This window comes from Boleophthalmus pectinirostris, unplaced genomic scaffold (genome assembly GCF_026225935.1).
Source record: "Boleophthalmus pectinirostris isolate CB_2022bp ecotype Guang Dong unplaced genomic scaffold, ASM2622593v1 HiC_scaffold_8, whole genome shotgun sequence".
Lineage (NCBI taxonomy): Eukaryota > Metazoa > Chordata > Actinopteri > Gobiiformes > Gobiidae > Boleophthalmus > Boleophthalmus pectinirostris.
In genome coordinates this window covers 34,048,037-34,074,647 of record NW_026571515.1, presented here as the reverse complement: position 1 = coordinate 34,074,647, position 26,611 = coordinate 34,048,037, and the positions used below count along the sequence as shown (strand labels likewise).

The 26,611-nt window shown below is 36.8% G+C and overlaps 2 protein-coding genes across 7 annotated transcripts; both read right to left on the bottom strand.

The window, feature by feature from the left end:
- Positions 1–2,961: 2,961 nt before the first annotated feature.
- csrnp2 (cysteine-serine-rich nuclear protein 2) lies at positions 2,962–15,772 on the bottom strand. The gene is made up of 5 exons (XM_020929987.2): positions 15,122–15,772; positions 11,739–11,911; positions 10,713–10,975; positions 9,594–9,890; positions 2,962–8,082 (listed from the first exon to the last, which is right to left on the bottom strand). The coding sequence occupies exons 2-5, from the start codon at positions 11,896–11,898 to the stop codon at positions 7,270–7,272; spliced, it is 1,533 nt and encodes a 510-aa protein (XP_020785646.1). The 5' UTR covers positions 11,899–11,911; positions 15,122–15,772; the 3' UTR covers positions 2,962–7,269.
- Positions 15,773–16,551: 779 nt separating this feature from the next.
- On the bottom strand, positions 16,552–26,263 carry tfcp2 (transcription factor CP2). 6 transcript variants are annotated; one of them, XM_055166130.1, is made up of 17 exons: positions 25,920–26,263; positions 25,142–25,343; positions 24,008–24,159; positions 23,853–23,929; positions 23,650–23,755; positions 23,285–23,391; positions 23,039–23,191; positions 22,253–22,363; positions 21,952–22,040; positions 21,814–21,874; positions 21,529–21,591; positions 21,081–21,174; positions 20,912–21,002; positions 20,237–20,334; positions 19,263–19,405; positions 19,123–19,174; positions 16,552–18,341 (listed from the first exon to the last, which is right to left on the bottom strand). In XM_055166130.1, exons 2-17 carry the CDS (start codon positions 25,261–25,263, stop codon positions 18,304–18,306), a joined length of 1,557 nt encoding a protein of 518 aa, XP_055022105.1. In that variant the 5' UTR covers positions 25,264–25,343; positions 25,920–26,263; the 3' UTR covers positions 16,552–18,303. The 6 variants fall into 6 exon arrangements, with proteins under 6 accessions (XP_055022105.1, XP_055022106.1, XP_055022107.1 ...); XM_055166131.1 differs by having other exon boundaries at positions 21,529–21,588; XM_055166132.1 differs by having other exon boundaries at positions 21,826–21,874.
- Positions 26,264–26,611: the final 348 nt, after the last annotated feature.

Below are 26,611 nucleotides of genomic sequence, written 5' to 3'. Positions count from 1 at the left end.
TTCTGAGGAGGTAACAGCATTACAATATGAATAAAAGCTGGATTTTGCATATTATAATTTATACATATTTAACATTAATGCTTGTTTACTTCATTGTGCAGTTCATCTTAGGTAAATTCTAAACATATTCTTATAAAAAGGTATATAAGATAAGCAATTTTCCAAGATAATTGTAGGAAAGCCTGGAAAATAGTCACTAGATTAGATAATGAACTAAAATGAGGTATCTAGGTAAGGCAAACACCACGCAGTTATCTTGGCAAACCTGTTGGAGGAATAAGTAGACACAGGGGAGCCGTGCAGTGGACAATGTTTCACTGAACATCAGCTTCCTACAATTCACAAAAGAAGAAAGAAAAATATTTTCACTTTTACAATCAGGGAACAGTCAGGACCCTCGGAGGAGCAGTTTGAGTCACCATGGTGAACAAACAAAACAATATTTACAACAGCGCCTTTGTCTCAATATGACACTTGTCCAATAATATGAGGAATATAAGTGAAAACATGTGCAGTTCAGGCTAAAGTAGGTAGTCCTCAACAAGATCTGGAGATGGGTCCCAGGGTGACTGGTCGCCTACTGTTTCTAACAGGTTTAACCCCAGTGGCTCTGTTTGAAGAATGAGTCAATGGCAGAGGATGTATTTGATTACAGGGACAATAAAGGGTGTACATTTATTGACTCTTTAAAATCCTGTATGAATGTTCAAAATTCTGGAAAGGAGGCCGCTGGGGGCAGAGTGAAGCAGACGTAGTATATTTTATATATATATTTTAACTGATTAACAGGTCTAAAGACTAAGGAATTTACAACATTATAACAAAAAATAAACAACAATTTAGAATGTCCAAGGTACAAATATTAGTTAATTTGCTTAAAAATTGTATTTGAGCTTTACAAAAAGAACAATTTATGATGAAACGTGTAATATATCTGTAGATGAAGTGGCAAACTGTTGTGGGCTCAACTTTTCTGTAATGGTCTGTCCAGAAAAACAAAAAAAATCTAGATTTTCCTGTGTCAAAAATGCTTATGCTCTATTAAAATCAAGTTAACAAATAACATAAAACACAATTATGTGAGTGGTTTTCATTTGCCAAATGTACCTTGATTCATATTTTGTGATATTCTGAAGTTAGTATAGATTTCATCATTGAAATCATATTATGCTCCTCTTCACTTTTGCCTCCAGTTTTCTTCATTTCAGAATTTATAAAGAGTCTATTGTAAACCTGAAATAAGATGGAGTGCATGAAGAATTAATCAAATCATAATTGTTTATCTGTCACATACCTGCTGAATTAAGGTAAGGTAATTTGGTATGTTTTGGCACTTGGTATGTGTTTGCTTCAGGACAGATCTGCCCACAGCAGTTTGTTTTTCAGTGTATTTTTGAAAAATAAAGATAGATATGTTTCCTGCCAAACTGGAACATTCCAGGAAAAGTAATACCATCTCAATGGAGATACACAGGTGCCCCGCTACTAGAAAAATTACAATGTACCTATATAATGGTTTTCTAAATTCATGTTGGTTAAATTAACAGTTTTGTTAAACCCTGTGAGATGGCTGCTGTGGTGATTTGTGGATCTACAAAAATGTATTGAACTGAATGAAGATGTACCTCAAGAACATATGTTGAGGACACATTTATGTCAAGGAGAGACTGTTTTAGGTGCTATACTGACATCTAGTGGCAAATGTGTGTGTTGCACTTTTGTTCTTCTATAATGACTTGAACAATCTAGGCTAGTAGGTCAATCTCCACATGCCGAAGGACCTCTAAAAATAGTAAAATACGACAACATAAACCAGCATTATTTATCTTTTTTTCTCATTATCTCTTCAAGGTACACATTTTGAAATTTTAAAGCCAGATGCCCTTCCTTTCAGTCATAATTTATGAGTTTTACCCAGGGACTGTCAGACAGAACAAGGTTAATATATCTCTGGACCTTTATACTTAAGCCATTTATTTGAACTGTAAAAATATAATTCTGTAGCTGAATAACTGACCTGCTGAGTTATTAATCTGATGGCTTTGCCCTTTGGAGCGATGGCTTTCCCACTGCTCGAAAGGTTTCAAAAATAATCATTAATTTTGATGTTTATTTTTCTTTACTTCCTGGTCATGCAGCCTCTCCCATGACCTTGGGCTGAACTGTACCAGTTAGTCACATGGAACCTTCATGAGTTAAGTGAGTTATTACAGACTCACTCATTACAAGCTTAAAGGTAAATAAACTTTGTCACTTTTCTTGTGGAAAGTCCCCTGCTTTGTCCCTATGGTCTCTGTAACTTGTTTGCCTGAAATGCTCCACAGTATAATCTTAAAAGGCCCATATTACGCTTTTGTTTTATTTATGTTATAATGTTGGTTCTTCATCAAAAACATACATGGAGTTGTGTTTTGCTCCATTCACACATGTTTAACATACAAACCCTGCTTATTTAGGTTAGAATTCAAGTACAAAACATATCTCTTTGTGCTGTCTGCACTGAAATGAATCATGGTATATATAGTTTCTGATGCTCATAAACTATTGCTACTATAAAACCACGCATTTAAGAAAAGGAACTTGTGATTCGATATAGTGTGACAGCCCACGATATTATTGTGAGACTTTTAATGATATGATATCATGATATTTCGGTTATTGTTACATCCCCCATATCTAGCTTTAATTTCATAAAGGGTATTTTTGAGTAATAAAAACACCTTAAAACATGTATTCTTACACTGACCTTGTTCACATGGACTTCAAATCTGATTATAATCTGATTTCTGGACCTTTGACCTTAAATTTTGCAGCATGTAAATTGCAAAATTGTATGTGAGTAATCAGGGGGACCATGATCTGAAAAAAACAAAAACAAAAAAAACAAATGATTTTGCTTTTGCTTTTTAGATTTAATTTGAATAATCTTATAACTCCTCTCCACTGATCTAACTTGGCCTCGTGGTATCACCTACTTATCTCCACGGTGTTAGATAATGTAATGCCATACTGTGAAACATTCCTCGGAGACAACCAGATTCCATCCAATTACACAGTGCAACTTCTAATTTAAAAATAACAGCGGGACATTGTTGTTGTGTGTTTTAATGTTTTTAATGTTGGTATAAAAACTTTTCCACTTTAGGCAACAGTTAGCATGAGAACACCTCTCACAGCCTTACATTGTGTTAACACTATCACTCACTCACCCATTCACACGATCAAAAAAGTGAAGTTCATTTACGGCAGTGGCCACAAACCTAAATTTGACGACAGATGAAAAAGACAAAAGCATCACAACAGGCAGTGAATACAATGGCCAATTATACAATACATTTCTGCATTATAATTACAGCAGGCCACTACGTAATGATTTTCTTTGTGCACTGCAAAAAAAATGAGATAAATGACTACAATTTTGAGTGTTTACCAAGTGTTGCTGATTTTTTACTCATAGCAAAATTGTAGGCAAGGGAGAAATTAAAATTGCACTTTTAATTATTTATAAAGAAGTGTTTCGCTGAAAATCTTGCTTAAAAAATACAAATAAAAACAGGCACAATAATGGAAAGAATAAATCTGATAGTCACACCTACTCTTTTTGCAGTGCACAATACATCTGCTGCTTTATAATTACAACAGAGCTACTTAATGGTCTGCTTAATGCATGGTTGATTCTTATAATTAGGTTTGTGGCCACTGCTTTGGTGCAATTTCAAGCAGGTTAATATTAAGACAATAAAAAGGCAAATAAAAACAACAGACATCTCCTACACAGCTGCATGTCCTCTGTCTGAAGAGCCACCGTTTAAGGGGTCAACAGAACAGGGCTGTTCAATCACAGAAAGAAGAATCATAATTATTTACAATTCAGTCATGTTTGAAATCACAGTTACAAGTTTGAGACCATATTTAGTAAGATTTTGTATTTCATGTAGATTAGATGAGTGGCTTTGCTCTAGCACACATACAAGCACCCATACCACTCAGAACATCACTGAATCGTCATTTCCAACTATATATTTATTATAATAGACTGGAACGTTAAAATTTGGTTAATTGCACAATCCTAGTTACTAATTTATCTTTTTACTGGTCAAAATTTAACATAAAGAAGAAGGATTATGATCTATAATTATATTTTCTCTTTTATGTACATTAGAGTGGCTTGCCTTTTCTGGTGCAGAATAACCATCAATATCATTCAAAACAGAATTAAATAATATATATGTTCTTGTACAGTATTTTTATGGATTTTGCAATCTATTGCAATCATGTTTCAGATTCTGTTAACTGCCCATCCCTAACACAGAGGACTAGTTTGTGTAGGCAGAGTCGGCACACTTATGCAGCAAGAGACACAAGAATATCAAATTAAAACATTAGCAGATTGCAAAGACAACACACCCCATCCGTCACTATTATAAATGATTTGCAGTGCAACAGCTATTGCGTCTCTACATCACCTCTACCATCAGTCAAGAGCACCATCTGGAAAAACATACAAAGCCCTCCGCTAATACTGGCACGCAAGGACTAAACCAGGACTAGAGCAGGACTACAACAGCTCTACGCCAGGTCTACACAAGGATTTAACCAGGACTAAATCAGCATTAAATAAGCTGTTAACCAGGGCTGAACCAGGTAGAAACCAGGTTTAAATCAGGACTAAATAAGCATTAAACCAGGGTTTAACCAGAACTAAACCAGGTCTAATCCAGCATTAAACTAGGTCTAAACCAGGTATAAACCAGAACTAAATTAGGACTAAACCAGGACTAGCCCAGGTCTAAACCAGGGCTAAACTAGGACTAAACCAGGACTAATCCAGCATTAAACCAAGATTAAACCAGGTCTAAACCAGGTCTAAACCAGAACTAAACCAGGACTAAACCAGGACTAGCCCAGGTCTAAACCAGGGCTAAACTAGGACTAAACCAGGACTAATCCAGCATTAAACCAAGATTAAACCAGGTCTAAACCAGGTCTAAACCAGAACTAAACCGGGACTAGCCCAGGTCTAAACCAGGGCTAAACTAGGACTAAACCAGGACTAATCTAGCATTAAACCAAGATTAAACCAGGTCTAAACCAGGTCTAAACCAGAACTAACCCAAGACTAAACCAGGACTAGCCCAGATCTAAACCAGGACTAACCCAGGACTGAACCCGGACTAAACAAGATTAAACCTGGACTAAGAAGGACTAAACCAGGTCTAATCAGGCACTATTGATAATTCATAAATATTTTTACACCTCCTAATAGTGTTTTGCAACAAGAAAGACATTCTTCCTTCACATTGCTTAAAGCTCCACTGTGTAACATTTATTTGAATAAATAGACTAAAATAAAAGCCTTTATTTTATCACAAGATGCATGCATGTTTCTCAACGTATTTTGGGGCAATACAAACATACTTTAAGATATATTTTGTTTATTTAAGCCTATAAACTGAAATGTTACGCAGTGGAGCTTTAAAATTCTACATTATCGATGTGATCTTGTCTCCTGTTCCTTGACACACTACAGTACATACTATATTTTCTCATTGGTGGTAATATTAGTGAAGGGCACTGTATGTCTTCATATGACTGACTCCCATTGCTAATACAGTACATGTACAAATTCTAATACACCCTCTCTTTTCTCAGCCATAATAATAATAATTAAAATTCACTCAACACATGCATACCGCTAAATATTAATATACAAATTGATTACTTCATGGACCATTTTCAGTGAAACGAATAGCACTTTTGAAACTCGTCTTTCTTCAGATTAGTGTATTTCTGTGCATGACTACTTCTTTGAGCACAATTAGTAGTGAATAAAAAAGCATTGGAGATTGAAAGAGCATTTTCTATCCAAGTAACAACGCTGGATGTAATGTAACAGTATCTAATTCACAAAAGACGTGTTACTCTTAATAATATCATGGGCAACCATCACAAACTACCTTTCTGACTACAGAGATAGACCACTGCATTGACAAGAACCAGTCTACTGCTCCTCATTTAGAGGATAGGGCTGCAAAATATATCACAAAAAATATTCTTAATATTGTCATCTAATGCAATGATGATATTAGAAGAAACTTCATTCTCATTGTTAAGTTATTCAGTCCATCAGACCATTTTTAAACCTATATAGAGGCATTAAAATGTAATGTATGCTGTTCTTGTTCTTGCTGTTATTTACCAGCAAGTTACCACAAAAATACCTATAGCAGTGTTACCTGCAATTATATTTCTTTTCTACTGAGTTACTATAGTTCACAATGCACCTCCCAAACAACTTTTTTTCTTTCAACTTTGTAAAAAAAAAAAAAAGCTGCTTGTTAACTGCAGTAGAGTAGATCTACTGTAAGAAGGGATAAAAAGTTCAACAGTGTAACAGTTTAAGTTTTAGCCATGGTTTGGTTAATGGTAAGGTCTGACTTCACACAGCGTAATTAGTAATCAAACTTATTTACATTTTTAGATTGGGTGAACTTACTGCGTCAGAAATAAAATAATGCAAAAGTGATAGCACAATTCAACTATAGCTGTTGAATATCTTGCAGCCCTATTTCAGCCCAGTAGAGCCGCACCAGTCCTCTCTTCTCGATGTGCATACACAAATAAAATAAAAAACACATTGGTCAGTCTCACATAATGCGAATACAGTACACGAAAAACAAGTATTTCCAGGATTATAAGGTCTATGTTCAGCGGAGGGTACTTTCACTTGATTTGGTTCGACAACAGCCGCCATATGTTTGAACGGGAATGAGACAGTTTGTGTAGAGTTATTTTCATCTCTCGAAGAAAGGTTTGTGTCAGCATTCAAGTTCAAATGGATTTCCACTTTTTTTTTGCTTTTTCTTTATAAATTAATCTCTTTTTCAAATAATAAGGCTGAATTATTTAACATGAACAAAATAACAACGGATGCTGCTGTTTTGTCCATGCATGCATGTTAGGTAATATATTCCACTGTTCCAGGCACGTCCCATCGGGAGGAGGCACCGGGGAAGACCCAGGACACACTGGAGGGACTACATCTCTGGGCTGGCCTGGGAATGCCTCGGGATCCCCCCGGAAGAGCTGGAGGGATTGTGCATGGAAAGGGAAGTCTGGGCCTCTCTGCTCAGACTGCAGATAAAGAGGAAGAAAATGGATGGATGGACTATGGAGATCGCAGCCTATTATTCGAAGCTGTAATGAATGTTGTAAATGTGACATTAATTCATCATAGATTAAGCTATTGTGCAAACATATGCTGAAATGCTAGTAAACTTCTTGATCCAAGCGGGTATGATCTTGGCACTGGTTTATAGGTGGGCTATGCTGGGGACTTGGTGGTCTACAATTCTCAACACATTTAAGCTCTTCTATCTCCTGCTTTGTGCTAATCATACTTTCACAGGAATTCACCTCCTCGCTTGTTTTTACCTCTTCTTGTTGAATCTGCCCCAAGTTTTGCCCCGCGAGTACGCACCCCTCCTCTTCTTGGGGTAGGGTCTCGAACGCACCTGCCTCTATAGGACTAAGTTGGTAGTACAGCAATTCTTCCTTGTTAAATGGCGTTTCTTCTTGGTTTTCGGAGATGCAGAGGACAGTAGCTCCGGTAGGAAAAGGACCTTGCAATAGCACTTCCTCCATGGATGCTACCTCTGCTTGTCTCGTTAATTCCTGCTCTATTGCGCCCTCTAGCTCCTCTCTCTTCCTCCTCTCCTGCTCCTCGGCGCTTTGCAGATGAAGCACTGCCGTTTCGTTCTCTCTCTCCAATATGTCACGCTCATTTAAAACATCTTGAATTTCTACCGCTTCCTCGACTTCCAGTTGTTGTAGTTCACTGTCCGCGCTTGACATAGAAGAGCACTGGTCCGGAGAGACGGGGCGGAGAGGGGTGAGGGTGAGTTGGGATTGGGAAAAGTGGTCTTCAGATGCGTGAAGGTGTATTTTCCTTCGTTCTGAGTCTAGTTTCATGATGGTGTGTAGGTAGTGAGTGCGGACTCGGAGGGGGTTAAACTCAATCCGACCAGCCATGTTTCCACAACCGTCTCTGGAGCAACCACACGGGAAAGACATGCGGTCCACCTGAGGAAGAGAGAGATGGAATTAATACTATTGAGTTGATAAAGTGCCTTTGTTTTGTTAAGTGTTGTGGTCTGCCAGCCTCTCCTTCACATGTTAAGTACCTGATTACCATTTGACTGGCTTTGGGTGTGTACATTGCAAATTTGTTTAAATAGGATGTACATGTTGATTTTCTTTGTTACAAGCTGTCCCAGAGGCTACACTTTTTAAGGAAACTGATGCTGTTTAGTGTGAGCACAAAAATCATGTTTTTTGTGTTTTTATAATGCTGTTTTGGAGAGTCAGATATGCTACAGTATGGTCACCTAGTTCGGCTTTTTAACTGTTCAATGTAAAACTAAACTTGAAAATCTGGTACATAAGGCCATGAAGGTGATTGGCAAGAAAGAGCTTCCTTCTCTGCAGGACATTTTTCAAAGCTCTGTGCTCGCTCAGGCCAGACGGATTGTTGGGAACTCCTCTCACCATGGGGAATATGAAACTCTTCCATTAGGCAGGCAGGAGAGCTATCGAGCACATCACTTTAAGAGTAACAGATATAAACTCTCATTTGTGCCCACTTCTTTTGCACTCTTCAACAATTCTGTACAACAAAGGTACACTTGAGTGTAACCATATTTGAGACAAATTACCCTTTGGAACAATAAAGTTTATCTTATCTTATCTCGAGGTTTTGACCAGATTTTGAAAGGGTAATTGTAAAAAAAATGATGGCAAGTTGTTTCTTTATCCACAATTTCTGTTCAAAGCAAGATATTCAAGATCAAAACATTGTCCAGATGACTACATTTGACACCTTTTCTACCATAGACTACTTCTGGACATGAAGTGAAATACCATAACAGGAGATCTTCCCCAACAACGGTTCTCTGTTATCATGTGTAAATATTAAAAATTAGAAAACCACAAAAGCTGAGTCATATTGTATGATAAAACAACTCCTACTACTACTAGCAGTTCAGTATTCATTAAAAAATGTGACTGTTTTTTGCAAACTAAATCAGAGATAAACCAGAAATGGCTTTGTCCAAACTATATTAGAAAGATAATGATTTTTTGTGTTTTGTTTTCATGTTTATTATTGTTTAGATAGATAATGATGACTAAACCATATGTTAAAAAACATTATTAATTTCAGAAAGAAGAAGTTACTGTTATTGGAATATATTTGTGTCATTATGCAGGAGTGTAGCCAAAGACAATATCTGTGTATTTATAGCTTTTTCTACAAATAATTCCATTTCTTTTTGGTGAAATCTGAACTGTTTAAAAGCACTGGTGTTGCAAATTAGCCTAGGCAATAACACTGAAATACCTGTATCAGATTACTTCATTGTTAATCTATGTTTGTTGTATCTGTCTGTCCCTATTCAAATAAATAATAAATTAATTAATAAATTAAAAAAGCTAGTTGTAATTTCAATCATACGTAGTTTACTAAATTGATTATGCATCGTCTGACATTTCAATAACAAAACCTCCACAGTGTATGTGCAGCCCAGCCCACATACCTGGCACTTGATCCCTGCCTGGCTGCACCCACAGTGTCTGGGGTCACAGTAGAGGCGGCAGTCACACCCACACTCCTCTCTGGACAGGCGGAGGGCGCGCAGCTCGGCCTTCTCACGGGCATCGATGCGGTTGATGCCCGAGGCTCTGAGCAGTGCCCGGCGTCTCTTCGTGGGCAGAGGCTGGAGAAAAAAGCAGTCGTCCACTTCCAGACCATCCACGTCCAAGTCCTCATCAGAAACATCATCCAGCGTCAGGAGCTCCGCCTGGGCACACTCCACTGTGCCGTTACGCGTCAGCTGTGGAGGAGAGTTACATATGAGGCTAATGTTATGTTTACAGCAGTGGTTCCCAACTTTTAAGATTCTATGTATCCCCTAGGACAGTGGCTCTCAAAAGGGCCTGGGGCCCCCTGGGCCAGAGGTACTGCCTCAAAAGGTTTTTTAGTACACATCAATCACACGGGAAGAAATTTAAAATTAAACAGTCTATGTGTTTTGAGGTGTATTATGGTTATTTCCATCATACATTTTATTATAGTATACCCAACTCACATATATGCATGAATTAACACATAGCATATTATAATGTGATGACACATTGCCCTACTACCCTACCAAGATCTATGTCAACACACTGCGCAATAGTACAAACAAATCACCCTCTTGTCCTTAGTCAGTGACACATGTCAGATTTTTATTATGTTGAAAAGGTTGAGAATTTCTAAAGGAAATGTTTTAGTTTATGAATTAACTCACATACATTTCAAAATATATCCTAAAGGGGAAAGTAAAAAACACAGGCCAGTGAGTTCTGTACAGTATGAACAACAGGTACATTTTGTTTTCAAAATGCCTAAGCTTAAACATATTCATTCATATTGGCTTTTCACAACCAGTAAAGCAGTGACAGTTTGTTTTATTATGTCACTCTTAAATGTTTAGTATGATTTTATATTATTTTAATTTTATTTGGAAAGAACTTTGGTCACTGTATAAAGGAAACCGATTGAGAATGATGGATTATGTTCATTAATATAAGACACAGGGGTTCAAAAGTAAATGTATATTAACCAGCAAGTAACAAAAGTATGCAGGTAAGTTGTTGTTTTATGTAATTACCTTCATCTTGCGTGCATTGAGCTTCTCCTGTCTGAGGTGCTGTCGGAGTGTGTGTCTGTGGCTGGACTCCTGCTCTCTGGCAAACTCCCCTAGAGTGTAGTGTCTGATGGAGCAGTGGTGCCGAGCCATGCCCAGAGAACTGCCCCCCTGACTGGGCACGCTGGTGAAGCCCTGCCTCCGGGGGAAGTAATACACCGTCACCACATCGAAGCGCACTCTCTTACCCCCCAGAGAGGGTTTGTGTCGTCTGAGAATGGACGTGGCTGATGGCAGGAAGAAGAACAGGTTATTCATAATTATAATGTGCATATACAATTCACCAATAGTATTAAACTGAGATGGGGCAAGGTAAATAATCTGTTGATAAACAAATTTTGTGGTTTGGGTGAATAAATACATTTTTTGATCATATTTAAATGCTCCATTTCCAAGAGTTTTCATCGCTTATTTTCTTGTAATTAGTGTAGTATTTATTATTTTTTATATATTACATTGCTAATAACATTGAACTGTTTATTGTCAATTATGCCAAATGAAAAAAATGAAACTACATTTGAAAATCACTGGTTCTGGGGGCTGCAACAATTTTGAAACAAATCTAACTGCAATTTTTCTAACTACAGTGTTTTCTGAAATAAGAACTAATACAGGAATCTCATGAATGTCAGAGCATGTTTGTAGAGGTTTAAAAGTGTGACAGTATTTTTCTAGACAGAACAGTTTTTTTTTGTTTTGTTTTTGTTTTTTTGTTTGTTTTTTCAGCGAATTTACAATAACTAAATAAATAACTAATCTAATAACTAATCTAAATAACTGCAGTCAAAGTTGTATTTTGATTCGATTGATATATTGTGCGGCCCTCTATGCTAATGCCATTCTTTCTGCCATAAGGTTATTACACAGATATTAGGCTACAGAAAACATAACATTTTAACATCTAAATTTTTAACTACAACATATTAAAACACATCCCATAACCTATTAAAAACGTGCCATTGGTTTTGTTGAATTAGTTCAGTCCCTTACGTGTGAATGAACTGGATGGGGGGTTGAGGCTATCGCAGCTGTCTGCACTGTCACTGCTGGAGATGTCATCGTCTGAGTCCTTTGGCGTGAGCGAAAATGGAGAGCCCTGGTCCACCTCTTCATATCGTCTTTTCAGGCCGAGGGACGCTCCTGTCTCCATGGAAACGCTCTGTCTGCAGGGGGCGGGGAGCACAATACATGTCAAAAACAGACAACTGCCAAAATACACAGGTTCAGAAGACAGGTTTTGTCTTTTACACATGGTTTAGATTTGTTACTGACCTGGTTGGGCTAAGAGTGCACTATGTAACATTTCTAGTGGACATTCTCCCACAAGCTTGTCACCATGGAGATGTTATTGCACTATCTAGAATGTTCCTGGATATGGCAATAAACGTATGAAGAATACATGTTTTTGAAAATATTCCTGAGTAATAAAAATGCCTGTAAAATACAAGCTTGATCAATTTAGTGCCATACTGTGGAACCTTTCAGACAACACAATAACATTTCCGTGTCAACATCTTCCTCTGAAAAACTTACACAATGCATCTTTAACCAAACAGTAAACACCAGAACTCACTTAATACACCTATTGCTTCAAAGTTGGTTCACATTGCATTATTCTTTTACTCCACAATCATAAGTGTTTTAACAAAGACATAACAATAGGTTAATATTGTTTTGGATTGAGCTAAAATCCTTCTAATTAGGAAGCAAGATGACCACTCTACTACCTGAGCCTTGAGTTTGTTCAGGTCCTGGTTTAGCCCATGTTTAGACCTGGTTTAGTTTTCCATTCACGGTAAACAGAAAAATACTGAGATGACCTGTGAGACAAAGTGTATAGGCCCATCAATATAATACAATAACTTACAAAAACTGTAGATGGAAGACTATAGTTCACCATTTCATTTGACAGTGTTGATAAAGTAGGCCTATGTTTAGTTTTGACATAAGCCTAACAGCAACAAATTATTAACAGTGAAATATTATTTCACACCAGTAATCTGAATAAGACTGAAAACTGCTTTATTTCATTGATTCAAAAGGAAGAATTGTTTTTCTAACCATACTGTAATGAATAAATTGTAATCTATTTATCTATTGATTTTAGTACGCTTGTCCTGGAAAATTGTGTTTTTATATATTTAATATTTATGGTGATTTTAGCCAAACGTGATCGATGAATTTAACTAACCATTTATGGAACAAACCATTCTGCACTGGAGTACTGTAACACCTTATTTTGTTATTATGTTTTGCATACTTGTTTATTGCACATAATGTGAATGAATGAAATGTGAAATGTGGGACCTGCCTCTCAAATCTGCAAAACAAATTACCTACGGGTACGAATAAAGCAACCTAACCTAATTAAACCAACTTCCACTAAATAATAAAATGTTCTTCACTACGGCAAATAAACTGCAGCCTAGAGTTGTCAAAACAGTTTAAAAGATCAGATACTAACTGATACTAAAACTAGTATCCAGATACTCATTTAATACTCAACTAGAAACTAGACTAGATACTAAAAAAGTCACATTCAGAGGACAAAAATGATACCAAAAATGAACCTTTCCTAAATAATGAATGAGTGATCTTGAGCTGTATCAAAACTAGTATAAGATCAAATATACCTGGAAAACTCACAGATATAAGAGCACATGGTTAAATACAAGAAAGTATTATGAGTTATAAAATTACATGTTGTTGTCTAAATAAAGATTCGGTTCTGAAATCGACTTTGAAGTTTTAGTGTCGTGACAACACTGTAACACCACACGGCAGCCTACACAATAAATAGGTCACTGTGCCAAAAATAATATTGTCAATTACTTCTACATTGAAATGAATTCAACATTTGCTTTTGTGTCGTCTCTTTTCATCTGTATTCAGGCTTCATCAGGCTCGCACTTTGAAATCATTGAGTCCCACAACGTCTCCATGGCAACTCAGCAAGCAGTGTAAGCAAGCAGCCAACAGCCCTGACAACATCTTTCCTCTGCTCCCCATGACAGCAACATGTAAAATATAGATCAGTTACAATGAGTGCTAAAACTATGCAGTCAGGTAGTCTACTATGCCGGTGCACCAGAAGACTGCAAAGTGCGCAATTCCGGAAAAAAAAAAAAAAACTATGAGGATTTATGCTTTCTTTCTCAAATACGATTTCACAAATTTAATGAAACGTATATAGGCAAATAGGCCAACAGTCCCATAAGAAAAATATGAATAGGCCTACATTCGTCACTGTATTACCTTTATTTTATATATTAAGGCAGGTGGCTAAGGGTGCGCATTTGCATAGACATTAAAATTGTGATTCATCCTGGAATAGACCTGGACTAAACCAGAACTAGAACAGGACCAAACCGATTCTATATTTGGACCAACCTGGATTCAAACCAAGACCTAACAAGAACAAGTATGAATGCATCCTTAATCGAATAATCTGAATCAAAATGAGTAACTATGGTAATTACATGACCGTGGTAACAAGACCTATCTGTCATTCTGCTTTATTTCATGGTAATATAACTGTTTATGAAGACTGCTCCATCCAATTACAATGTGTTTACAGTGTAATGTGCATTAAAAATCCATTTATCAACTTATCTTCACACCCATAATGCTCCTAAACAACTATTTGCTTGGGTCATTGATTCTGTGATGCAAAGTGCAGGCAATTACCCAAAGAGAAAGTAAATGTTTTCACTGATATTCAAATCTAAACCTCAGTGTTGACAGTTCAATAGTCTATATAGTTTGCATGAAGGTTTGGATTATAGGCACTTTGTAATTGTAATGACTAGCCTATTTAAGGTAATGACACAAATATTTGTACCTATTGAAATGCAATATATATATAAATCTACTTTGTTTTTCTATTAACCTCAGTGTAGACAAGTGAATACCCTCTATCCTTGGTGAAGGTTTGTGGTAACTGAGCTATTTTATTTTAATAGGCTTTAGTAGGCCTAGTTAGTTTATTTATGACTTCTAACATATAGACCTATTACACAGCAGTATCTCGTATCTTTAGTGAAGATCAATGCACAAAAGGTCTGGTGAAATTTAAGCTGAAGTAGGTTTACAGATAATTGTCTCTTGCGTTTAGCATTGGGTCAAACACTGTCACATAACTTGGAGTGTGTGCATTAGGCCGGTTGCAGCTGTGTTGGGGGAGGTTAGATGTTATCTGTCAGGCAAATGTTTCGACCACCCCTCCCCTTTTGCAAAACCTATAGCAGCCCCCCGGTTTCAACACACACACACGTGCCACACACACAGGCACACACACATACAAAGAAGACCGACACAGCTAGGCGCACAATGGCAAAGCGCCCGGTAAACGCAATTCTACACCATCTCCTTACCTGGTAAAGTGAAGGGGACCCTTATTCCAGGCGAGACGTAGTAGAAGGTCGTTTCTTTTTGCCAAGACGCGCTGGTCATGAATCTTGCGACGCCCTATAGGAGCAGTTTTGTGCGTGCCAAAAAATACTTTAACTGTGAACCGAGCAACCAGACAGCAACCGAGCGCACCCAAGCTTTGCTGATTGTCAAAATGCAATGCGTAAAAAGCGTTGTAAAGTCACCAAAGCTCTGAGGTCATTGTTCTATTCTCAACAATGGCTTAAATGTACTACTGACAGCCTGTAAAACCTGCAGGGTTGAAATAAATGATGCATTCCTGGTTTATTAAAAGGCAGACAGCAGGTTATAAAGTCTTCAAATGCACCGTTTCATAGCCAACATTTCCAGATTGGTTTAATTATTACGCACAACCCGGTGTCTTCTTCTTACTAGGGGCAGAGTCTTGATTTGGGAGAAAATGGGAAAATCCGCTGACATCTGTGTTCGCTTATCCTCCGTGTGTCCGGGCCGGGTTGGGTCGCGGGTCTTCCTCTCGCTGTCTTCTCGTTCTAACGCGGTTCCGTTGGTGTAATTTGGTGTCAGTTCGTTGCAGGATTTTCCAACGAGAAGACGCTTTTCGCCCCGTTTCGACCCGGCCCCGGTTGTTACAGTGTAACAATGGAGGAAGATTTTTTTTCCTCCCCTTGCAGCCCTTTATATACCCAAATGACGTCAGGACCACAGGGTGCACAGGAGCATGCTGGGAGGTGTAGTGTTGTATCCCATTCAGCAAAGTCTCTCAAATAAATAAATAGCCTATATTATATATAGGTGGTCATCATCATTTGGCACTGACAAATTGATTTTCAAAAGTCAGACCAGATTTTTTTTGCCAGACACAAAGTTTGCCTAGAATATATGTTTGCTAGTGTGTTTCAATTATAGTTGGACCTATTGTAGAATTATACTGAATAAATACACCATTTACCACAAGGTATCACTTTAGATCTCATATTACTGCACATATTACTGAATAGTAGTAAAAATGCATTTTAAGTACTTAATTATGTCTTAGGTTTTTGTTTTTTTGTATTTATGTTAAGTACTTATAAATGCTTTTTTGTTAATGGCCAATATCTGTTTCTTTCTATGAATAGTTTACAGTTGATTGGTATTCAATAGCATCATTGGCAACATATGCTTTTGTATACATACACAATAATCTTAATAGGCATTAAATAGTTTCATAAACCTGAATAACTACTACCTACTTTGTTACTATCAGTTTGTTAGCTATCAATGTGTGGTCCCTAATCTTAAATGTTACCAAATATAAAAATAATCTCTTACTTAATAATCAAGTATTTTGCTTAGTTGGCTATATATGTTATATGTGACGCTTACAATCATCCAAGTCATTCAACTATGAGAGTACAGTAACAAAAGTTAGTATTTGTAACTGTTTTTTTAATGCTCAGAAGAGGGTAAACAGCTAGATTTCCTATAGGCAGTACAATGAACATAAAGAGACCATATTCACATATGCAACACGTTTAGTTTTTCATTTCATGTCAAACAGAACCTATAATGAAGGACAAGGAGGGGGTGATGGTGTTAACAAATTATCAAACATGGCAATTAAAAAGGCAACTCATGATTATAATGAACAATACAAAACAATAACACAATCAGTCATGTATTAAAAACAACATGAAATTTCCAGAATAGGAAGCACATGAACTTAGGTTATAGGTTTGCTGGTGAAGCCACTGTTTTCACTGCAAAAGACAGTGTTTTAAATCTTTTATATAATTATCTGAGACTTGTAAAATAAAATTAAATAATAAAACATTTGACAGTGTGCGAAGTCCATTTTCAAAAGTTCAACAAGGTTCAATATCCACTGAAGATAACAGTTTAGGTTGTAATACTTTTGGATACTAGGATTAGGAGTCTTTGCAAGTCATTCTAACACTGCAAAAATATTTACTATTTAAAGATGCGCTGTGTAACTTCTCTAGTGGGATGTTTATCACCTTCTTGCCTTGAGTTGTTATTGCTTGCTGCAAGTTCAATGCAGTATGGCATTAAACTTGTCTATCTCCATGGAGACGAAGTGAGCCATTAGACCAAGTACAGTTACAGTCTGGATTTCTCAATGTATTTTTGAGCAGTAAAATACACAGAATTTAATAAATGTTGGATAGATGTGTTAATCCCATACTGTGTAACATTTAAAGTTTGTGGAGACAAGGAGGTAGTCTATATCCATCAGAAGTTATGCAATGCACCTTTAAAATATCTTGAATTCAGAGCGACTTTTATATGTGGCATTTTTACTACTTTAGGTGTATTTACATCAAATCCAGATGGTTAGATTTGTTTAACAGTATTTCAGATTTCTCCAATACATCTGAGTTCAGATGGGAGTGACTGACAGATGGATTAGCCAATTAGGGCCACACATGGCCTGTCTGTATGGTTTGTATCATTTGAAAAGAGGAAAGGGAACAGTATAAAAGGACTGAATTGATAGCTTCTGTACTGAATATACAGAGAGCCAGTCTGGATCCCAGGCTATTAAAATGCATTTGACAAAAAACAAAAAGCAAAAAAGCTTCAGAACAAAACAAAACTGTGAGCTGTTGTGTTAAGCAAGACACCATTGTAACTTCCCAGTTACTACTACTCCAGTATTGCAGCTTGCGCATGGTGCAATATGAAGAGCAATTCCTTTTCAAACGCTTTGAAAACTGTCTGAAAAGACATCACTTAGAAATATCTTACAGGCTCCAAATCTAGACCTTGGTTGTAAATTAAGTCAAACTCACCAAAACTAGTCAACTCTGAATTCAAGGCATTTTAACTTTTGAAGAGAATATTTTTGTGGTGTAAGATTGTTGTGCTTTGAAACAGATATAGTAAAAAACATACAGCAGTTGACAACAAAAACAGTTAGGGCAAAATGGGCAAAAGTCATTTCAAGGTGGTACAGAGCCCCTCCTTTCAAAGAGTCATAGGAGTTGAGCTGAGCAGGAGAGAGGATTTTTAGGTGCAACCACTTGGCAGTCTCAAAACACGTTCTTCAGGCTTCCTCCCTTTGTCTCGGGACCAGCTTCAGCCCTGTGGAGCTCTGAAGGGGCAGGTCGAACCAGGTCTACACAAAAGAGCAGCACTTCTCAACTCTTCTTCTGCCTATGCATCACTTTAAGATGATGTGGTAACCGTCACTGGTTTCATCTACAAAAAAGTGAAAATTAGAAATTAAGAAATTGTGGTGTTATTCAGGCAATACTTGCTTAGGTTTATAACTGGTCTGCTATAAATGTCACGATTGCTGGGTTTCAGATGACAACACAACATTCTATAGGCCAATAATATTTTATACAGATTTGGGCAGCCATATATTTTACTGAAAAACAGGCTTTTGTTGTGATATAGAAGGTTCTAGGCTCAGATCACTAATAGAAATGGTCTGGTTCAAAATTTGTGAATTCAAATTCAAAATATTTCTTATGAAATGTTATCAATAGGAAAAACTGGCTTTTGCCACCACATTCTAGAATCTGAAAACCACCAATATTGTAAAGAAGGAACTATCAAAGGTCTCTCAGTATATTTTTTTCTGCTATTTCAAAATACACAATGGTAAACTCGTGGGTCTAAAATACATAGTTTTGTTTCACACTGCAGAATGAACTACAAATACAGTTATCTTTGTTAATTTTAGTACAACATAAAATTACTGTTACATTTAAATTATCTGTCTATCTAAACAAGCAGGTGCAACCACAAGACCAAGCTGCAGTTCAGATGGGAAGTCTAGGTTGCTCAATACAATGCAGCGGAATTTAGTGACAAAGCAGTTACACAGAAGAACTTTAAGACCCCAGTGTTCTAAATATATCAACAAAGATTGTATTGCGATTGAGATTGTATTGAAAAGTATTGCAATGAAAACATGATAAAAACAATGACAGACTTGTATAGTGTTACATTCTTATTAGTTATAGCCAAATACCTTTCATTGTGTCCAGAATAAAACAGACTTCATCCTGAAAGTTCTGGATCATCTGTAAATAAAACAGAGACAACAACACATGGTTATAATATTAATAAAGTAAACCAAGATTTCATTAAACAGTCTGACGCAGTTCTTACCTCGTCACTGACCAGTACATGGATACCAGTCGGACCTTGTTTGAAGATCTGGTTTATTTGTCTGGGAGAGATGTTGAAGAGCTGAGCAATTTTCTCAGTGAGTTCAGTTGCAGTGAGCTCCTCCAGGTAAATGGCATGATATACTGTGGGCAGAACAAGGAACATAGGTGATTTGTAAAATACTAAATGTAATGTAAGGTAATTGGCAATTAACATGCCTAACTGGTAACTCCATGGTATTGGATGGAGTCACACTTTTCCTAATTTGGTCCTGGTTTGAGACCTTTTAACATCCTGATGCAGACTTGGCTAAAGGCTGTCATCCTCCTTTAGCTGTTTAGCCAATTAATTTATTTTTTTTATATGGACAGTATAAATGAAGTAGAAATAGGAGCAATTAATATGCAATTAACCAATACTTTTCTCATCTTGCCACTGCACTTTGTGTCAATTGTCTTATTTGACAATTTAATGCACAGGGCAAGTCGGCAACAGTCTACTTGGTTTTGTACCTTTATAGCCCTGGTTCAGTCCATGGCCTTGTAGTCCCAATCCTAGTCTAGTATTACCTACTTTGATTAAACTAGGAAGATAATCTTGCTCAAGATTCTAGCTGTAGATCTAAAGGAGGTCCTCAAGCGGCGCACTGTTCCTGACAGTTTTCCCAGAGGCGCTGGTTTAAGGGTGGGTCCAGTAAAGAACACAAAGGCACTATATTGTGCCAGCATATAGAGTGGGGGTTTTGAATTGCATTACTGTGTATATCATGAATATTGACAGAAAACTGGAGGTCACTTAATTCCTGAAGATGATAATCCTATGTTTTTGTCCTGAATTAAGATCATGCTATCCATAGTTCCAATTCTTAGTATTAATTTACAAAAAACATTAGTATTCAGAGTTCATGTTTTTTTGGTTGATGTCCCATATCTATTTTTGAAGCATGTGATTAGTTGTGATCAAATCTAACAAACCAAAAAAAGCAGCAGCGTCTCCGTTCTCATGTTTTGATTGATCAGGTGACTGCTGAGACTCCTGACAGACGTAGATGGTCAGTCTGGGACGCACCACCCTGTGACACAAACACCAAGTTATGAGATGACCAATCTTTTTAGGTTTAAATTTAAAAAAAAGTTCAGTCATTTAATCTCACCTTTGACCATAATATACATTCCATTAAAAAAAAAGTTGAAAGTTACGATGCTTAAACCTTCTATAATCTAATAATCCTTCTATAATAATAACAACAACTTTCCAAGTAAGAATTTACCAACATTAAAACAGAAGAAAAAACCCAACCGTACATTATTCTTGTAAGTGAGTCACATTTTCCGCTTAAAATTTATATTTTAAAAGCAGTTCTTTGTGACAAAATCAGACCTCCATGTGCTGTCTGTTGTTAATTGCAAACCCGGAAGTATGACGCAATTACAGCTCTACAATAGACTGAGTGTTGACGGTCCACACCAGTTTTCACTTCTTGGGACAAAAAATCTGTCCAGCTAGCCAAAATTTTTGTTAAAACTAAGAATTAGTTGGATAGATTAAAATACCTACTTCCTCCATTTGTGGTTAGAGAACTGAGTAATGCAATTTTCATTTTGTTATTTTTAGTGCTTAGTGTAGTGTACAAAAAAAACAAAACATACCTCCCCTTTAATGCATTGAATAGTCTTATGCCATCCGCTGGGCCACAGATCTGGATTACATCTTCCCTTGTCAGCTTCAACAAGTCTGCTCCTGTGGCATATTAAACACACACTTGACATTTTCATCTTTAATTTAATTTTGAGGTCACTGCAAAAGAAGACTCTGTACCTGAGAAGTTTGTGAAAAGCCGACTGAAAGGAGAGAAGCGATTTCGAAGGAGCCATTGTTGAGCATCCTGTGGTGTTGCCGTGGGTAACAAATTCTACAAGAAAATACAGAATTAAACTTATAAAACCAAGCTAAAGCATACTAAGAATTACATAAATCATGTGTCCTAATTTAATAAAAGTAAAACAAATAATTTCACGATCAATAGACTTTACAATTTTTAAGAATTTGAGAAGAAATTATTGAGAAAAATTTGACTCTTTTTAGGTCAGTCTAAGAAAAAATATTTTTAGCTAAGAAATTGTGTAAATGAGGAGCACTATGTATATTTTCTAGTGGCCGCTGCCTGCTTGTTTCCACAGAGATGTTATTGCTTACCTGAAATGTTCCACAATATATCATTAAACATATCCATTTATCATTCAATTACAGGTGTTTTTATACTCACAGTAGATTTCTGTGTTGCCTCTCCATAGATCTGACCTATAAATTGGCCTGCCGGTGTCACCTGCTTGTTTCCATTGAGATGGAGAGAAGAAGTTTAATGTCATACTGTGGAACATTCAAGTCAAAGTATTTTTGTATTTATTTATAGTGAATCTTTAGTCAAACTCGGCATTATGACTTTCCTTGCTGCAAGATATTAAATCACAAGAGCATAATTTCTCTTTTGGCTGTTATAATATTCTGAACTCAATGTAAATCTGTACTGCTTGGGGGTTAAAACACTTACACAAAGACTTACATCAGCAGTTGGGACAACAGGTTCAGGCTGGTGGCTGGGTGATCCATTTCTTGAAAAAAAAAAAAAGATGATGTTAAACTGCAGCTCAACAAAATTATAAGTGATTAGTAGTAGTATTTCCCTCACCCTTCAGAAATAGAAAAACTGTTGTGTGTGCTGTTAAAACCAGGAGAGGGGGAGTTATTCACATACGTCACCTCAGGCCAAGGAGAGCACTGCAAAACAAAACAATTGATTTCTTGAGCTAATTTATGTTGTATACTAAATCGTTCTCAAACAGTGTGTGGATGCAAATTGTGGTAGTTTGGGTAGTAACTGTGCCAATTTTATTCACATTGTTAGCTTTCTTTATGTTAGTCCATTTAAAAGGTATCTCAGCCAACCCCAGGTTGGTGTGAAAAGTTTGAGAACCACCGAGAGCTCTGACCTCCGTTAGTATTGTGGTTTCATAGGAGGGCTGATACTTCTCCTTTTCTTGAGGGGCTCTCTTCTCCATCTTCTCCCTGTCCGTTTTCTGCTTCCTGTCTGCTCCTTTGGGCTAAAACAACAACAGTCATATAAGAGCTTATTTAAACTTCATAAAATAATAAAGAACAAACTAATGTCATTTCAGAAAATGTGACAATCCCTTATTGAGTTTTTACCGTCTGTGTCTATGTGAGAATCTCCTAATTCATTTCAGATATATGTACCTCTGCAAGCTGTTGCTATGTTTGTTTTCAGTTCTGTGTGATCTATTTTCATTTTTAATTTTTATATACAAAAAATCTGTGACCTCTATTGATCTTGAACAATTTCAGTTGTAAATTGCCTTTGGCTTCATAAAAACGGTAAGACAAAACTTCCTAAAATAAGAGTTCTTAACACTTAACACTTAATCAAAATGGGTTATGCCAGTGTGGGGCACTGCAAATAGTTCACTATGTTTTATTGTCTTGTAAAGTATTGTGCGAAAAGGCACGTCTTGGTCTTACAGTTTAAAAGTAACTTTACAACAGCTAAACATTATATAGTAAACCTAGTGACTAAAATCTGTAGGTTCTGAGCCTTACAAAATGGGCTTTCAGATCTCAATTTTTACTGGGTTGAAGCTGGTTCTCAAAATGGGAATTGATACCCCACTGACTACATTTTCAAGTACCACCACAGATATCAATACTGGTATTGGTTCATCACTTGTTTTCACACACCAGTTTTAAAGTATTTATCTTACCTTAAAGACTTTGATTTGGCAGGAGGCTGAGTGAAGATGCTCTGTGTATTCACCGTTCTCATTCTCTTTAAAAGTGTCTATTTGAACCCGAAAAGGTACGCCTTTTTCTCCTCCGTGCTTGCGCATTGTAAACTCTGTGCTGATACAATGAACCTAAAACAATTATATACAATTCATATTAATATTCTGGTACAAAGAAACATTCAAATTGTACACATAGGTGAATGGGTTGTCAATTTTTCTTACTTGGATAAAAACTGAGGTTCTCTTTGACGGGTCCCACAGAAACTCCACAGTGTTGAGCTGAGTAGGGTTGGATCTTGGATCGATTATGCCAACCGACAAGGGAATATCTGTAAAACAATTTTGTACAGTGGTCAAGAATATGTCTCAACATTGTATCTGTTCTTGTCTATAAATGTTTAAATATACTGTTTGTGTTATCTTAAACATTACACTTCCCTGTTTTTATTCCATTTTAGTTAATATTATCACATATTATTTAAATTATAACAAGAATGTGCCTCAACAAATCCTGATGTTTAAATGTTGTAATACAGTTATACTATAGCCAAACAGTTGAAATATCTTTTTAATGTTTTAGCACTCACCCAGATCAAGTATTCTATCTCCAGGCCTGTTCCAGCGCCAGCCCTCGAGCTGCTGGTGCTCTGTGTACTGAAGCCGCCGGTCATGAAACACCACACGAATAATGCTCTGAAAAAATTTATCTTTGTCATTTGTGAAGATGCATGTTTAAATGAATGTCCATGATCATAAAAGCCTACAAATACCATCAAATATAGTTTCATACCTTCACCATTTTACCAGTGATTTCAGGGAGTTCACCAATTTTTCGATTGTCAAGCATTCGAATTTCATAGGACTGGCCTAAAAAAGTAAGAGTGAATTTTGTTTAGAAAATAGAACTACATCCAAGGTTGTGATGTGAGTGCTTCTGGCACAGACCCTGGTTGAGGTAGGTGAGTGTCTCGTCATGCAGTTTAACTGCCGGGGAGGTAGCTGCACACAGGACATACTGAAAAGGAAGGATCTTATTTTCTGAGTCTGGAGGGAGATTAGACTCTTCCTGCTTGAAAATGGGAAGAGCCAGAACATCGCTGGAGACAAGTGAAAAGTGATAGTTAGTTACTGATTAACAAATACATCAGGTAATATACTGCTAAAAATCTAATCATGATTGAATTCATGTGGCAATCTGCTATTTTGGTCATATTGAGAAATCATCATTCACCATTTCTCCATTTAATGCAGTGCTTTGATCAAACCCAGAAATTTTTCCCACCCATTTCTCCAAAATGGTTAGTGTCTGTAAGATACAGCTGGATTTAACCAGTTAGAATGGTTACAAAGTGTGAACTTTCAAAAGAAGCAGATTAGTTTATTAACCTCTTAAAGGGATGAGAGAAATGTAATGTGTACATTGATAAAATCAAAAGTCTGATATAGCTCAAGAAAATAGCAAAATTATTATTTTTTTTTGTCATATTGCCCACCCTAAGGTGGTAATACAGAAAATGACATTTTGCAGCAATCAATTACACCAGATGCTGAGCTATCTGCTGCTACAGAGCTACATTATCAGGAGCAAGAAGACAAACATGGGAGAGGCTGGAATGCCATGGTCACTAAACTGTGCACAGCCCCTCTTTACAACAGAGGAATTGCACCAGTTGTCTACCAACCTCAGGTGTAGGCCTCAGATTTTACCTACATTAAAAATAGCCCACACAATAAATGGCTTTTATACAGGTAAACTAGAAGCTAGGGCTGAATGACTTTGGAAAAATATTGAATTTTTTAGGTAAGCATTGCGACTGTGATCTGTTTCAATAATAATATTTTGGTCAAAGTTCATATAACACGTCCAGAAGAACTGATATAAAGACTGAAAGATGAACTGACAAACTAATACAAAAATAAATTTTTTCTACAGAACTACAAAGTTAGCAGAGTAAGATGGAATATTTTGTTACTTTAAAAATTGCAGCCTCTTCAGTTTGCTTATTGCATCCATTGTTATTGCAATTTTGATATGATGATTAATCTTGCAGTCCTACAAGCACAGACACATTTCTGTACCTCATGCTGTATGCCCCCGCGCCAAGCTCTTGGCCTATTCCCGAGAGGCTGGCATCAAAATCCTGCACCAGTCCGGACTCGATCACCTCGTCCGTGAGAGGCAGCTTCAAAGCCCACGCCATGGCTCCAGTGAGGGACTACAGAGAGTAGAACACTTCAGGCAGGTGTTTTTACCTGGGACCAACAGCACCCAATGCTGTTCCTAAAGATAATAACATTTTGGTTATATTATTACATCTTTACAAAAGCAAACAACATCAGTGATATGTTAAAGTTATAAAGAAAACTGACTAATAGGGCTGCACAAAATGCTATTTAAATTAATCATGAAACCACAAACGCTGCAATTTTATATACTGACAAAAATTATATTTTATATTGAGAAATCCTGTTGCACTTTAGACTCATTTAGACTTCTACAAACACGTTCTGAAATTCATGGGATTCTTGTATTACTCCATCAGTAGGCCTACTACATATTTTAGTTAGAGTTATTTACAATATGCACTGAATACTACTTTTTAAACTCACAGTTATCACAAATCTAAACACAATTGTAATACTGGTCAGAAAAAAATGCCATAAGTTCGTTTGTCAAATTTGTGCAGCCCTACAGTTTCATTATATTTTGGTTACGAGTGAAAAATGACAGACAAATGTGAGCTCTTTTGTAACAGTTGTGAATAATGCCAGTCCACATTGTCTGCAACTTATAAACAAGATCTATTAAAATTTAACAAACAACAAATAATAGATTAGAAAAATAAACAATACTCACCGTTCAAAAAAGATAATCTGAGGTTCTTCAAATGCAGTTTCACGCCATCATGTCGCTCTTTTTGGCTTCAGCACCAGAATAAAAAACATGATGCGCTAACACAGTGCGTATGCTGTTAGCCGCGTTAGCTCTCCTAGCCTTTAGTGAAAGTTATAAACACTGCGAGACATACCCGTAGTTTTGCACCCACACGATTACACCTATTCAGAATGTGCTTATAATAAACGGATGTCGAGTCGTTAAAATGACAAATATGTTTAAGTTTTTGTTTGTTTATCAAAGAAATAACGCTGCCGTTCTAGATCTTCTTCTTTGCATAGGTTTATCGCGCACGTGAATGGATTTGGCACTCTACTGCTCTCTACTGTGGAAGTGTGGAAGTGCTACTGGCATTATTCTTCATGGGTTTCAGCTTCCCATAGGTGACATTTAGTTCTAAACTGACATTTGCTATGGCAATGGTCTTAATTTTCCATCATAGCGAAAATGAAATCCATGGATGGACCCTAATAAGACAGACTACTTATTTAATGTACCTTTCAAGACACTCAATGCGCTTTCAGTCAATCAATCACTGGATTTGTGTAGCTCCTTTCAAGACTCCCAAAGCGCTTTACAGTACAATATCCATTCATTCCTCACTCGAGAGTGGCAAGATACCCCCAGCTGCCCTGAGGCAGACTGACAGAAGC